The following is a 16,473-nucleotide window of genomic DNA, read 5'->3' as shown; positions in this document are numbered from 1 at the left end:
GATCCCCGCTGAGCTTTGGCGGACACAGAAACGGTCCGCTCCGTGTGAAAGGACCCTTAAAAGTACAGCATAATGCTGAATTAAAGCGGTTGTAAAGGAGATATATATATATATATATATATATATATATATTTTTTTTTTTTGTAAAAAACATGACACACAAGAGGGTGGTTCTAAGTGTATTAATAAATCTTTCTTATATACTGCAAAGTAAATAAACCACTCACATGTAGTAGAATAAGGCAGTAATGTTTTAAGCCTCAGATATTCCTTCTCACTGCTAAAGAGCTGCACTGAGTCTTATTGAAGCCAGCTAAGCCTACCCATTATATAGCCTATGTGGTCATTATGAACTTTTCAGCTTGTACTTCACTATTTACTGGCTTTTTTATTGAGTTCAGTCACCACTGACAATTGGGTAAGACTTGTTCGTAACAGTGACAACAATCTCCCCCAGGCCTCCAACAACCTCCCCCAATACTGGCTTGTTTTGAGGTGTAACAGACTTGTTTTATTGTTCATTATATAACCACTCTGGCCTGATCTGTGTACAGGACTCAGCCCAAATCTACACACTGAGTTGGTTCAAAAGAGGGTGCAACATTGACAACACTGGAGCCAGCACCTTCATAAGTAAGGACCCATCAACAAAACACTGGAAACCTTTATGCCCTGGAAAGATGGCAACATGCTAGTACATGTCCTTGATGTCCACAGAAGCCAAAAAGCTTCCCTGGTAAAGGGGAAGAGATGACAGACCTGGTGTATTCAATAAGACATTTCTGGGCTTGAAGGAGGTCTCGGGTCCTTTTATAGATCATCAACCGATTTCATGGTGTCAAGGATCAGTTTTCACAGTTTCCTGTCAAGGCATACTCCACTAAACCTGTGAATGATTCTTGGGCTTTTAGCATCCAGCAACTGTTTCTAAGATTTGCAAAGCTGCCACCTGGTCTTCTGTTCATACTTTCTCTAACTTCTTTTAGATGGATGTTTTGGCCTCCTCTGATGCTGAACTCAGGTCCATCAGCTGGCTCTTTGAAATTGTGTTTGCTCTGTTGCTCACAGCTCAGTGTTTAGACTGCTTTTGGATATCCCAAAAGTTAAGGAATTTCCTGTGTCCCTTAATAGACGAGTAAGAAAATGGCACTTTTGTATTTTTCACAAAACCTTTACTGGGAGTCCGAAGAGGTACAAAGGTCCCATCCATCTGTGTTTGTGTTTTATGATCATGCTCTCTGTACTGCTTTTCTGAAAAACTGAGTCATGCCTGTAGTAGGAAAGGGTTATCCTTGGTTGGCCTACGGTTGTTGTGTTTTTTTTTTGTCATTGTCTAGTTTTCATGCACACACAGGCCCCTTATGTCATGAAAAAAAGTTTGTAAAAACAAAAAAGTGTTAAAGAATGACAGTTACGCCCAGGCATTTAAACTCCCATCTCTCTCTCACCCCACTTACATGCACGTAAGAATGTAAATGCAGCTGTCAAGGGCACCTATGCATGAAAATGTGGCTTGTGCTGCACATGTTAAATACCTGTGCATGCTTGCACTAATTCTAGGCCTATTATTCACAAGTAAACTCTAAACTGATGACCTGTAGGGGTTTTTAAAGCATTGCTTATGGAAAATATAGGGTGCTAAAGTCTTGCAATTTTATCAGTTGATGTTGGGTTCTTATTTACACAGCCACATAGTTTTTATAATTTACAAAAAAATTGGGTGATTTATTATGTTTTGTGTGGCCTTTTTTTATTTTTGGTGTACTTGTTACTGAAATAGTTTCTTTTAAATAGGTGTGCTGATATCGTGTGACATTTAAAAATTGGCGCTACCACTGTTTTGTTCTTTAGTTTGTCTTCTTTCAGAAAATATATGTTTTGGTGGTTAAATGTAATCTTCAGGCCTAAAATTATTATTTAAATGTGTGCAAAAAAAAACCCAAAAACATCTTTGGCAGCAAAGGTGTTGGTGTCTGTCGACATTTAAAAAAAATAATAAATGCAACTATTTTTGCAGAAAGGGTGTATATCAGGGGTGTCCAAACATTTTTAAAAGAGGACTAGATTTGATGGAAGTGACGGTGCGTGAGGGCCGACCATTTTGCTTGACATTCTTTGAACCATTAAAATTCGGTGTGTTCGTTCGAGCACTAATACATTGCTCAACAAGAATTCTCTTGCCTTTTGTGGCTGTGTGTGGTGAACAGGTGACCTTGGGTGTGTTATTTGGATTCTGTATTTATCGGCGGATAACACTTTAAGAGGGAAGTTTCAGGAAAAAAAAATGACATTTTAAAATAAAGAACTTTTGAAGCAAAATAAGTGCCCATCTGCAGCCCCACATTTGCCAGGAATGCAGACCGACCATTGCTATGAATGCAGCCTTACCATTAGTGCAGCCTGATTGATGACCATCTGCAGCCTCGGAGGGGACATGAAGGGGGCAGGACAAGCACCAACAGATTTCATACAGGAGAATCTGTTTTCTCTTTGGCCTCTTTAATACAAAGTCCCGCCTTCTATGATTGACAGAACAGTCGTCCAATGGCAGCACAGGGGACGGGACTTCTATTACAGAGGCCGCCGTGCAAACAGAAATTTCACCTGTGTGTGTGTACGGCACTTGTCCCAACCCGTCCGAGGCAGCCAGCATGTATACATGTATATCTTTTGTGGCCCCCCGGCGCTCGGGAATTCACACTGATGGTTCTTTAGAGCAGGGCTCGACAATTCCCAGGTGCCAGGTCGCAATTACGACTAGAATTAACGACCTGGGGTAACCTGCGGCTCTGTGCACAGCGCCGCTCCAGCCGTAATTGAGGCCGCGACTTTGCGGCCTACTGCTGGCCTATGATTTCTTCTGTAGTCTGGCGCCATCTTGTGGTCGCCGCTGGTATGACAAGAGACAACCAGCAATACTAATGTGGATTTCTGCCTGTATTTACTGCCCGCCCATCTCCTTCCCAAAGTGGAGAAGAGAAGGAAGTGATTGTGGCCGTCATCTGGCGCCTTTTGCCTAATGGTGCGTGTGGGGGGGGGGGGGGGGGCTGGTTTAAATAGCTTCATATAGCCCTTTTTTTTTATTTATTTTTTTTATAGCTTAGTTTTACTTAATTTTACTTTTTTTTAAAAAAAAATTATGATTATTTGTCATCTCCCTGCTTGGCCTCATTCACACGGGCTGTCTGATCAGGTTCGCCTGTCAGTTTTTCAGGCGGACCTGATCGGACCCTATGCCCCTTTCACACAATCGGACCGTTCAAGTCCGCCTGTCAGTTTTTCCGGCGGACCTGAACGGGCGCTCAATGCTTCTCTATGGAGCATCGGATGTCAGCGGTGACATGTGCGCTGACATCCGATCTGATCCGCTAAAATCGGACAGATGGCGATACGTCCATGGCAGACCGGATCAGGTGAGAACTGATGAAAACGGACATGCTGTCCGTTTTCGTCCAATCTCTCCATAGAAGACAACGGTGCTGGACAAGCCTCTCCCGCTCAGTGAGCAGAGAGGGACCTGTCATCCGCCGGCTCAGCGGAGAGATCTCCCGCTGAACTGGCAGACCGCTGCAAGTGGATCCGTCCCGTGTGGAAGGGGCCTAAGCAGGAATATGGAGGTCTTGTTGGTCGTTAAAAAAAAAAAAAAAAAACCTAGCTCCTAACTTTTTTAGCTGGCTCCTAGATTCCAAGCAAATTTGTCAAGCCTTGCTTTAGAGAGTGTGACTTATGGACTATTTCAGCGCTGTACTTTGTTTTATTATTGTATTTTAGGGATTTGAATTTTTGACCCTTGGTGTTCAGCACTATATTTGGGTTGTTTTATTGCGCTGATTTTGTTTTTTTTATATCAGATTTTCCTATATCACGTTATGCAATTGAGTGCTTCCTTTGTTCTTTAGAATTGTTCTTGAATATCCCTTTTTTTTTTTTTCCCTGCCCTCCTCCTTTCTCCCTTTTACTTTACCTTCTCTTTTAAAGGTTTCTGGATCTGTGGCCTGGTATTAGGTGGTTGCGTGACTATGTAGTGTAAAGGTTTAGCAGCTATAAAATGGTTATGATGTTCTTTATGTCTCGGCAGCCCTCATTTGACCAAACTCTATACTGCACTGACTGTTGCCTGATTTGACTTGGCTATTTAGAATGATTTCATGTTTCTGATTTTCTCTTTGTTGATATGAAAAATAAAGATTACTTAAAAAAAAAAAAAAAATCCACCCTGTGTCTTCCAGTACAGGATATGGAGGTTGATTTAAGAAACTAGGTAATACTGTGGGGGATAAGGAAATTGACCCTTCCAGAGATGTGAATGCCTGCAAGAGACTTTCTTTACAGGAAAAGTATTTATGGACATATGTCATTTTGATATGGTATAGCGATTGTGTGTGTGTGTGTGTGTGTGTGTGTGTGTGCGTGTGTAATTATATATATATATATATATATATATATATATATGTCATTCTCAAAAAATTTGCATATTGTGATAAAGTTCATTATTTTCTGTAATGTACTGATAAACATTAGACTTTCATATTTTAGATTAATTCCACACAACTGAAGTAGTTCAAGCCTTTTTATTGTTTTAAGATTGATGATTTTGGCATACAGCTCATGAAAACCCAAAATTCCTATCTCATAAAATTAGCATATTTCATCCAACCAATAAAAGAAAAGTGTTTTTAATTAAAAAAAAAAGTCAACCTTCAAATAATTCACTTATGCACTCAATACTTGGTCGGGAATCCTTTTGCAGAAATGACTGCTTCAATGTGGCGTGGCATGGAGGCAATCAGCCTGTGGCACTGCTGGGGTGTTATGGAGGCCCAGGATGCTTCGGTAGCGGCCTTAAAGGGTCACTAAAGGAATTTTTTTTTTTAGCTAAATAGCTTCCTTTACCTTGCTGCAGTCCTGGTTTCATGTGCTCATGGTTCGTTTTTGCTTTGATGTTGCTGTAAATCCTCTCTGTTCTGGACACTTCCTGGTTGCCTGTTTCCTGATAACCACAGTACTGGGAGATTTCTCACGGTGGTCACTAATCAAGGAGCTGTGTGTAAAACGAAACTGGATTGGTGCTGAGGAGTTTTAGACAAAGTATCACTGCTCTCTATTGGCTGACTGCCCTCTAGTGGCTCTCTGTACATCAGAGAACCAGCAAACAACAGCAAAAACGAAACTACACTGCAGGCACATAATATGATTGTTTTTTTATCTATTTTTAATCATTTTTAAAAGGAATCAGTTAACTATTATGTCTCTGTGCCCTGTAAACAGTCATTTCAGCTAAAAAAAAAATTTCCTTTAGTGACCCTTTAAGCTCATCCAGAGTGCTGGGTCTTGCGTCTCTCAACTTTCTCTTCCCAATATCCCACAGATTCTCTATGGGGTTCAGGTCAGGAGAGTTGGCAGGCCAATTGAGCACAGTAATACCATGGTCCGTAAACCATTTACCAGTGGTTTTGGCACTGTGAGCAGGTGCCAGGTCGTGCTGAAAAATTAAATCTTCATCTCCATAAAGCTTTTCAGCAGATGGAAGCATGAAGTGCTCCAAAATCTCCTGATAGCTAGCTGCATTCACCCTCCCCTTGATAAAACACAGTGGACCAACACCAGCAGCTGACATGGCACCCCAGACCATCACTGACTGTGGGTACTTGACACTGGACTTCAGGCATTTTGGCATTTCCCTCCAGACTCTGGCACCTTGATTACCGAATGACATGCAAAATTTGCTTTCATCCGAAAAAAGTACTTTGGACCACTGAGCAACAGTTCAGTGTTGCTTCTCTGTAGCCCAGGTCAGGTGCTTCTGCCGCTGTTTCAAAAGTGGCTTGACCTGGGGAATGCGGCACCTGTAGCCCATTTCCTGCACACGCCTGTACACGGTGGCTCTGGATGTTTCTACTCCAGACTCAGTCCACTGCTTCCGCAGGTCCCCCAAGGTCTGGAATCGGTCCTTCTCCACAATCTTCCTCAGGGTCCGGTCACCTCTTCTCGTTGTGCAGCGTTTTCTGCCACACTGTTTCCTTCCCACAGACTTCCCACTGAGGTGCCTTGATACAGCACTCTGGGAACAGCCTATTCGTTCAGAAATTTCTTTCTGTGTCTTACCCTCTTGCTTGAGGGTGTCAATGATGGCCTTCTGGACAGCAGTCAGGTCGGCAGTCTTACCCATGATTGCGGTTTGGAGTAATGAACCAGGCTGGGAGTTTTTAAAAGCCTCAGGAATCTTTTGCAGGTGTTTAGAATTAATTAGTTGATTCAGATGATTAAGTTAAGAGCTCGTTTAGACAACCTTTTCACGATATGCTAATTTTTTGAGATAGGAATTTTGGGTTTTCATGAGCTGTATGCCAAAATCATCAATATTAAAACAATAAAAGGCTTGAACTACTTCAGTTGTGTGTAATGAATCTAAAATATATGAAAGTCTAATGTTTGTCAGTACATTACAGAAAATAATGAACTTTATCACAATATGCTAATTTTTTGTGAATGGACATGTGTGTGTGTGTGTGTGTGAGTGTGTGTATATGTATATGTGTGTGTGTTATATATATATATTTATATTGCGCACACACACACACACACCCTTGTCGGAAAGTGGTTATGCATGGATGAGTGGAAGCAACTAATAGAGCTTTCTTTTGGTGGTATTTGATCATCTCTATAAACAAAAAAAAAAAACATTTTTTTTTTAAATGCACATTTTGTACTTTTTGCTATTGTAGCACTACCCCCTCAGGAGCCGTTGGTTGTTTTTGGGATTGGCAAATTAAGTTACCCCTAATCGTTGTCTAGGGTGATAGCAGTGAGTAGAGCAGTAAACGAATGTCCAATCAGCGAAATAGGTTTTCTGAATGCTTTTTTTTTCTCGGCCCAACACGACCAACATCAACATGAGGTAGGACAGGAAAGGTTGATGAGGTAAGAAATCTTGCAGTATCATGCTTGGATAGAAGACGAGCAATCCTGCTCTCAGTAGTAGTAGTAGTAGATACAGTTCGTTGCCACTCCAGCCAGAGTGGGTGAAGTGCCCTCGGACAGACTTCTGCCACAGACCTGGCAGCCGAAGTGTCACTTTAAGGATGCTTGGAGGTGCAGGTCTCTGCCACAGACCTGGCTCTGATGGAGCCTCTGCCACTGGCCTAGAACTTGGATGAGCTAAATGGTTGAGCGTATCTTCCCAGTAAATTTGCGCTAGGGTCACCGGTTGACAGTGGAAGTGTACCTGTCAATGTCCCTGTCACCAGATCCCCGATGGTTCGTTCAAGCCCTTTTGGACAAACTGCCCCCGGGTTCTCCTCAAGCCGATCCCCCCCCCCCCCACCGAACGGCATACAGCCTGGGATCTCCTCAGTAGTAGATGCCCCTCTGTGGCATCAGTTGGTCCGGGCCAGGAGGGCCCAGAGTCAGGAACTCTGCGTTGCGCGCGACCCCAGGCCAGGTAGGCCATAGTGGTGGGGCCCGCAATGTGCGCACACCTTAAAGGTGGGTGCCGCACCTGGAACCCGCGAAGAACCAAGAACGGCCTCCGCCACAGAAATACCCCTCCCCAGCATGCCCCGCGAGGGAAAACTCCTCTAATTGGCTGCTGAGGAAAAGCGGCTCCGCTTGGACCTCTCTGGCGTCACCTGCCACCCAGGGATGGCACTGCATCCCTAGCACGCAGTCTAGCACACAGAACAATCCAGATTTGGCGAAAGCCAAATTTGACATAATTCGGAATGAGAGCAAACTATCTCACTCATTCCCCCCACTAACTTTAGCGTAGTGCCCTTACTGAAAGTAAAGGGGGCGCTACACTATAATATCCCAATTTTTTTTTTTCTCAGTTCAGGCCGATATGTCATGGGCATGCTGACCCCAAGACATCATTGGTCTTTCTCCTGAGTTAAATCCTCTAGTAATGCCATGCTATATCACGTTATGTAATAATAAAAGAAAGTGCAGCGCTGATATGGTCCATAAGTCCCACTCTTCTAAAGAACCATCAGTGAAGTCCCGCCTATAGGGATGTAACGTACGGATGGGAAGATCGTGACGTCCCCTGCAGCCATCGTACCTGTTTGCATGTTCATGCTGTATTGCCAAGCACTGGCTATAGTGCTTTATTTGTAAGTGCAATTACGTTTTTATTCATTAAAATCTTTACATGGCAGAGAGCACTATTTTTCTTCTTTTTGCTTCTATGATTTATACCATATTGGAGTAAACTGTGAATTCAATAGTCGCTGCCATCTCAGGATTTCTGTATCCTTTGGATATTACCCGTAAGGGAAGGTGTTTGTGACCCTCTGTAACATAAGGGTCCACAGAGGAAGGTGAGCGGACAATTTTTATCACTGGTGGAGGTCCCTCATCACGATATCACTTGCATGTTATTTTATTGTCTATCACCATTGAAGAAACACACTGATGGTTCTTTAGAGAGTGTGACTTATGGACTATTTCAGCGCTGCACTTTCTTTTATTACATAACGTGATATAGCATGGCATAACTAGAATATTTAACTTGGAAGAAAAACCAATGATGTCTTGGGGTCAGCATGCCATGGTGATGTTCTGGGGGAATCAAAGGTCACTGGAAATCCCAGCCAAGCCTAATGCAGGAGTTATAAGAGGTTGCATCTCTGGAGAGCTCGTCACAGTTGTATCCAAGTTGCGGCCCCTACATGTTACCATCCACTGCTCTGCTAGGAATATGAGGTTTCTAACAGAAAACCGATATCCACCTCCTTGCTGTAGGGTTGTCCCGATACCACTTTTTTAGGACCAAGTACAAGTACCGATACTTTTTTTTCATGTACTCGCCAATACCGATACTTTTTTTTAAATGCAGCCACGTGTCCCCAAATGCAGCCTTGTGTCCCTGAAATCAGCCATGTCCCTAAATTCAGCCATGTCCCTAATGCAGCCTTGTGTCCCCTAAGACAAAGCTAAGTCAACCCCCCCCCCCCCCCCGCCGCTGCCGCCGACATCTAGTTACTATGCGCTGGGGGAACACAACAGCTGTCATTTGCATTTGAATAGCCCCGCCGCACCGTCATGTATAGCCCCTCCCCCTTGCCCAGAAACTTTGATAGACAGGTCCCCCGCCGTGCTCCCCCCTCTGTCCCCGATCTGTCAGAAGGAAGGAGCCCTTTTCCGAATGAACAGTCAGTGATCTTTTTTTTTTGTCAGTGAAAACTGACTGTCCATTCATAACTGAGCATAGTAACTGTGTTACAATGTCTCAGTTTATGAGTGGAGAGGAGCAGCTGTCTAATTTACCTTCAACTACAGTGCAGTTGGGCCGGCAGAGAAAGGGACTGGGGAATCTGTGTCCTTAGTCCCTTTCTCTGTCTCAGAGGAGATATCAGGGCTCTGTTAAGACCCCCAATATCTCACCAAAGCCCCCCCCAACAGGGCTGATAAAAACAAAAAAAAAATGTAAAATGAATTGTAAAAATAATAGTTAAATAGAAAAAAACACTGACACCGCCCCCCCAAAAGAAAGCATTGTAAAAAAAAAATGTAAAGAATATTTTAAAAAAAATTGTAAAAAATAAAATTGTAGAAAACAAAAAAACTGACCGTCCACGCGTCGGTACTGCATAATAGTGCCAATTTCAAAATAAAATTGAAAAAAAAAGTATCGGTACTTGTACTCGGTCTAAAAAAAGTGGTACCGGGACAACCCTAGTCCTATTCACTTTAATGGGAGGGCTGGTGATGCAGCAGTGACGCAACAAGGTGAGGGAAATGGTGGAAAGTGAGTGGATGCCCGCTTTTTTTTATAACATTTTGTACATCAGTAAGTTTTCTCCTTCACTGATAAGCCGGCACCGATGAGGCGGCTCCAATGCAGTGGCACTGATGGGCACTCATGGGTGACACTGGTGGGCACTGAAAGGCTGCAATGATGGGTACTTATGGGCGGCACTGCTGGGCACTGATAATTGCACTAATATGTGGCACTGATGCTTATCCCTGGTGGCACTGGCAGCGATTTTGGGTGGGCACTGGTTGGCAGCTGCCTGAGCATTGATTGACAGCTGCCTTGGCACAGATTTGCATTTCCCTGGTGGTCTAGGGAAATGCCCATGCCTGGTTGTCCTGAGCGGCATACTGGTGGTCTTGGGTGGGGATCCGAGGGGGCTTTTCCTGTTTACGCTGTGATCAGCCATGATTTGACATGGCTGATCACGCGGTTAAGAGCCTCCGCCAGAGGCTCTTTACCGAGATCAGTGTAGCGATGTGTCAAACTCACACACCGCACCACCGATCGCCGCAACGCGCCCCCACGGGCGCGCGGCAGCTGTTGTCCGGCTGGACGTTTTAATTTGAGGTCCAGTCAGGATAACGCAACCACTCCCCGGACGTCAATTTGCTATTGGGCGGGAAGTGGTTAAATAAAACTTGAGAATTGGTTGTAGCTTGCTTGTTTTTGCTCCCTCCTTTTTTTTTTTAACTATGACTGCAAAGTAAGACTGACAACGTATCCTCTCTATTGTGTTATTCAATACATATTTGAGTTTTCAACAGTGTATAACCGTGTAGGCAATCGCATGCAAAGCCGCAAAGTAAAATAACATTAGCTGGATACACAACCTCTAGAACGGCCATTGTTTTAATTTTTTTTTTTTACGTATTTACAGGTCAAATGGAGGAGTCTTCCCGAACACAACTGGCAGCACAAGCCCCAGATAGTAATTTTAGGGTAAGGCAATGCTTATGTAGATATCTATATGTATGCATGTTTGTCTTTTAGCTGAATCTCTGTGTCCATGTAGGATAAAGTTTTCTTTGGGGAAACTCTGCCTGTCTAGAACCATTGGTCTCCAGGGCCCCAAAGTGCACTTCTGCTTTACCACCACCTGAATCTATTCAAGAGCATGATCCTGAACCTCCCAGCCTTTTTCAGGGTGAGGTGGATGCAGAAGCTTTAACGAGACATGAATAAGGCTCTGCACTATACGTTTCTACTGTGAGTTCACTTATTGATTCGGTGCGTACTAGCCTTTGCCTAGCAGCGCTGGAATCTCCACATCCTAAACAAATGCTTTAGGGCAAGAATTGGCTGGTGACGTCCAGAAAGACTTTTCCCTTGCAGAACATGCAAATTTAACTTCATTAGGATTGCTCAAATCCTGAAAAGGTGTTCCTTTCTCAAACTTTTTACTGAGTGCTAGCCTATGGAAAAGGAAAGAATTGTCTGTCCTGGTAGTGGATCCTGCCATTTTTGTTCTTGGTAAGCTTTTTTGCTGTCCTTGTTGAGGATGTTCCCTCCTAAGGATTCTGTTGATGGAAGCTTTGAAAACCTATTGTGGACAATCTTTGTTCTCTCTGGGCAATTGCTGCCATTTGTCAGACTGTTGCTAAGTGGACTAAACAGATGAATATATAATATGATCCTGTCTTTGAGGACTCTGTCCTACTGGAACAATTGCAGCTCATGCCTTCAGCGCTGCTACTTTGCATTGACCCCCCTGAGAATGTACTTCCCAAGGTCTCTAAAATGCCCAGCATCCCTCCTCACAGTGAAGTGGTACATTTCTGTGGGCTATAAATTAGAAAATAAATTAGAATCTGCCCCTCCTCGATTCTTCTTCAATCTGCCAGCTTCACCTTAAAGAGAGGTACATTTGTGGGCAGCTCCATGTCAATTTCCAGTACAAGGAGTGGTGTTCTCACCTTCAAATTGTTTTGCGCAACATTACTTCATGGAGGATGAATTTTAAAAGAAATTGCATTCTCTGATGGTTGAGCCAGCAATTTTCAACTTGAATAAGACCCTTATGATCCTGGCGGATGAGGTCCTGGTCTTTAAAGCTGCCATGGATAAGACTGAGGCCCTCTTTAAAGCGTCCTTCTCTATGGTAGGAGCAGCTTTGCAGCCTGTGGTGGGAATTGCCAAGCTTTCAGTTTGGGCAAAGTGTATGCTTCGTTCCAGGGAATCGTGCCATTTGGCAGTTCCTTTAAAGATTTTCGCAAAAGCCTTGAGTTTTTCAATGGGTGTCTTGAAAGACTTATCCGATAGGACACAATGTCTGTCCATGTGAGAAGGATCCTCTGGCTCAAGTTCTGCTCGGCGGAACATGTATGCAAGAAGCAATGCAGGAGGGTGAGCCCTTGTTTGAACCGTCCTTGAATGCCTTTACCCAGGAGGTGACTGTGGGGGGAAACCATGGTTATATCCCGTTAAGGAGAAGGTAAGTGTAATGGGTCAGAAACCAGTTTTCATCATCAGAAACCAAGTTATATTCTAAACAGCAAGCCCTGGTTTCAATGCAGAAGTCTACTTCCCAGTTTTGTATGAAGAACTGGACCACCAAATCCTCCAGGTCTGGAGGCAAGTAATACTCTTAAAGGGGTTGTAAAGGTTTTTTTTTCTAAATAGGTTATTTTAAGCTAGTACATTGTTGGTTCACTTACCTTTTCCTTCAATTTCCCTTCTAAATGTTTTTTTCTTTGTCTGAATTTCACTTCCTGTTCCTCCTCACTTTCCACCGCTCGGATGATGGTAGAAAGCTTACTGAGGAGAAACCGGAAGTGAGAATTTCAAACAAAGAAAAAAAAACATTTAGAAGGGGAATCGAAGGAAAAGGTAAGTGAACTAACAATGCACTAGCTTAAAGGAACCAATGTAGAAAATAAAAGATGAACCCTTACAACCCCTTTTAATGAAGGTCACCCCCTCTCGTGTGGGAAGGGGGGATGGTTTATTGGCCTTTGACTGTCTGAACTCAGTCTCAGATGACTGGATGTGCAGAGGTTACAGTCCCAGGGGGCAGTAATTCCTGTGCCAACGAGTAGAGGTCTTGCATCTTTTATGGTTCCCAAGACAAATGTCAGTCTGGCCTTTTCTCATCCTCATGGGTCTCAACAAGTTATTGTTGGTTCTGAAATTCAGGCTGGAGTCTACATAGTCAATGCTTGCTTTTTTTTTACCAGGGGATCTTCCTGGCGTCTGTGAATTTCAAGGATGACTACCCACACATCTCGACTTTCCTGCCTCACATTTGGTCCCTGTGGTTCACAGTAGAGGGTCACCACTAATAGTTTATGGCATTGCTGTTTGGCCTGTCCACGACTCCCAGAGTGTATACTAAAGTGTTTTTTCTGGGGGGTTTGAGGACCTGGTGTCTTAAGATTGTTTGATACCTGTGTGATCAGCTTCTTGGGAGCAATTGTCTGATGCTGATATCAAATTGTAGGCAGAAGGTACAGTCCTGGAAAGATTCAATTTTGTGTTCAACATTGAAAAGTCGGCTCTGGTTCTGACACAGCATCTGGAGTTTTTAGGCATGTCCTTGATTCAGACCCTGAGTATGTTCAAACGTCTCTTAATTCAGGTCAGTACGAGGGTGCTGGGGAGGAAGGTCTTTTGGCTCTGCTAATTCAACTGACTCGCAAGACAAGTTTTGGCTCTGTGATGGTAGATTTCCGGCATCCAGCATCTACGTGGAAGATCCTTCCTTCTGATCAAAGGTCCCTAATCCACATTTATACATACACATACTAGGGCAAATTTAGCCAAGAGCCAATTACCATTCCAGCATGTCTTTGGAGGAAGCCGGAGTACAGGGAGAACATGCAAACTCCAGGCAGGTAGTGCCGTGGTTGGGTTTCGAACCGACGACCTTTGTGCTGATAAGCAATTCTGCCCATCACTTGGCCACTGTGCTGCCTGCCATCCTTGTTAAATTCCTCATATGACGTCCTGGACTTTCAGTGGGGATATCTGAAAGATGCCTGCAGCCACAGGCATCATTCAGATATCCATCTCTTCAGCCGGCGAATCCCTGCACCATAAGAACGATCATAGCGGCTTGATCGTTCTTATAGGCGGCGGGAGGGGACGCCCGCCGCCATCCGGTGCTTCTCCGGGCTCTCCTTTGCAATCGGTGACCGGGAGAAACGATCCGCCGGCGTCCGATGGAAACCATAGAGAAGACTTGTGACCAGATGGTCACCAGTCATCTCTATGATCGTCTGAGGCCCGGGCGCGATGTTATGACGTCACGCCCGGGTCCTGGAATGTAAACACAGCCGCAATCGAATGCTTTCCAGCCTGGAGGAGAGATGTGGGGTCTTATTGACCCTGCATCTCTCCATAAAGAGTACCTGCCACGAACCATTCCTATTACAAGGAATGTTTACATTCCTTGTAATAGGAATAAAAGTGATAAAAAAAAAAATGTAAAAAAATAAAATAAAAGAAATTGAGTAAAATAAAATACTAAATTTTTTTTTTTTTTAAACGCCCCTATCCCCGGTAGCTCGCGCTCAGAACCGAACACACACGTAAGTCCCGCCCACATATGTAAACGCCGTTCAAACCACACATGTGAGGTATCGCCGCGTGCGTTAGAGCGCCAGCAACAATTCTAGCTTTAGACCTACTCTGTAACTCTAAATTTGTAACTTGTAAAAAAAAAATAAGCGACGCCTGTGGAGATTTTTAAGTACTGACGTTTGGCGCCATTCCATGAGTGTGCGCAATTTTAAAGCGTGACATGTTGGGTATCTATTTACTCGGCGTAACTTCATCTTTCACAGTATACACAAAAATTGGGCTAACTTTACTGTTTTGTTATTTTTTAATTCACAAAACCGTTTTTTTTTCCCCAAAAAAAGGCGTTTGAAAAATTATTGCGCAAATACTGTGCGAGATAAAAAGTTGCAATGGCCGGCATTTTATTCCCTAGGGTGTCTGATAAAAAAACATATATAGTGTTTGAGGGTTCTGAGTAATTTTCTAGCAAAACAATTATGATTTATGCATGTAGGAGAGAAGTGCCAAAATAGGCCCAGTATGGAAGTGGTTAAATGGCATGGTTATTGAAGCCCAAGTCCTGAAGAATAGGGGTGTTTCTGACTCTGTAATCTCTACCATCCTCATGGCAAGAAATTCAACCTCTACAGGAAAATGTACCATTTTACATGGAAGGCTTATTTTGCCTTATATGAGGCTAGTGAGTTTCATCAACAGTATGGCCAGGGAGCAAATGTTTTGCTTTGTCTTGTGTGGAGGTGTATCTGGCTTTAAGTACCATCAAGGGGCAGATCTCAGTTTTGGCCATTCTTTTTCTGAAACCTGACCGCTCATTACTTGGTAAAAGACTTTGAGCATGACATCACAAGGATTCTTCTGCCTCTTGGGATCAGGGGCCTGGGGACTACCAGTCACACATAATCTTCCCCTGGGAGGAGGACCAACAGATATAAACAGACAACCAAATATATTGGGACTTTCCTTTCAAGCATAAGGATAGATAATCCAAATTCGGTACAAATGGAACAGCCTTCCTGTCAGCCCTTTTCTTGTAAGGAGTTATTTCTTGTATTTCATAGACAAGGTGCTCTTCAGACCAGCTTCTCTACCCAAGGTGGTTTATTCCTTCCACCTCAATAAGGATATTGTCCTGCCTTCCCCCCTCTTCACTCTGCAGCTTCTATTCGCAAAACTGATTCTCCCTTTTTTTTTTTCTTCCTACAGGCTGTTGTAGCGGACATTCTGGCATTGCCATGTGCATCGGACAACTTCTTTTCAGAGCTTAAACCCTTAAGGATAGAGTTCCCCCTATTCCTATCGGGGCTCATTCCACCAGATCTGTTGGTGTGTCAGGCCTTCCAGCAAAAAAAACATCTATCTCAGATTTGCATGTCCACTTGATCCTTTGTTCACATGTTCTCTAGGTTATAGCAGGTGGATGGTCAGGTCTCAACTCGACGTGTTGGCCGCATGGTGCTTAAAACTCTTCATCTGAGCATTTTTGTCTGATTCCTTAAAGCGGGGGGTTCACCCTAAAAACACATTTTCTAACATTAGAGCCAGCATACTAAGGAAATTTACTGTATGCAGGTCTTTTTTTTTTTTTTTCTCCTTGCATACCGTTATATTCAGATTTTTTTCCAGGGCTTCCGGGTTCTGATGACTGCGGGACTGGGCGTTCCTATCCTTGGATTACATGATTGATGGCTTGTGAAACAGTTCCCCTGTCGCACAACGCGCGTCACCAGATTTCCGGAAATAGCCGAGCTGCGAGTCGGCACTATACGGCACCTGCGCAGTCAGCTCTACACGACCGGCGCATGCACTGTATAGTGCCGACTCGCAGCTCGGCTATTTCCGGAAATCTGGTGACGCGCGTTGTGCGACCAGGGGAACTGTTTCACAAGCCGTCAATCATGTAATCTAAGGAAAGGAACGCCCAGTCCCGCAGTCATCAGAACCCGGAAGCCCTGGACAAAATGACAATATAACGGGATGTACGGATAAAAAAGAAAGAAATGACCTGCATACAGTAAATGTCCGAAGTATGCTGGATGTAATGTTAAAAAATTTTTTGGGGGTGAACCCCCGCTTTAACCCTTGTTTTTGTGGGCCTGTGGAGAGTTCTAATTGCTGTGACCACTCTTCAGTTTATTAAAGGAATTCACAGGTAAGAATTATTATTATTTTTTACGCAGTTCATAGCATTTTATTTATCT

The 16,473-nt window shown here is 43.7% G+C and overlaps 1 protein-coding gene across 3 annotated transcripts in view; it reads left to right on the top strand.

Annotated features, from left to right (window-relative positions):
• The window catches only part of ZMYM4 (zinc finger MYM-type containing 4), a 142,862-nt gene that overhangs the window by 18,371 nt on the left and 108,018 nt on the right, over positions 1–16,473 (top strand). For all 3 annotated transcript variants that reach the window (XM_040337306.1, XM_040337305.1, XM_040337307.1), the window contains exon 3: positions 10,635–10,696. In XM_040337306.1, coding sequence (XP_040193240.1) covers positions 10,635–10,696 — 62 coding nt within the window. The remainder of the gene's footprint in view (positions 1–10,634; positions 10,697–16,473) is intronic.

This window comes from Rana temporaria, chromosome 2, assembly GCF_905171775.1.
Source record: "Rana temporaria chromosome 2, aRanTem1.1, whole genome shotgun sequence".
NCBI classification, from domain to species: Eukaryota; Metazoa; Chordata; class Amphibia; order Anura; family Ranidae; genus Rana; species Rana temporaria.
Note: the sequence above shows the minus strand (reverse complement) of the source record. Positions and strands in the feature narration are given on the sequence as shown.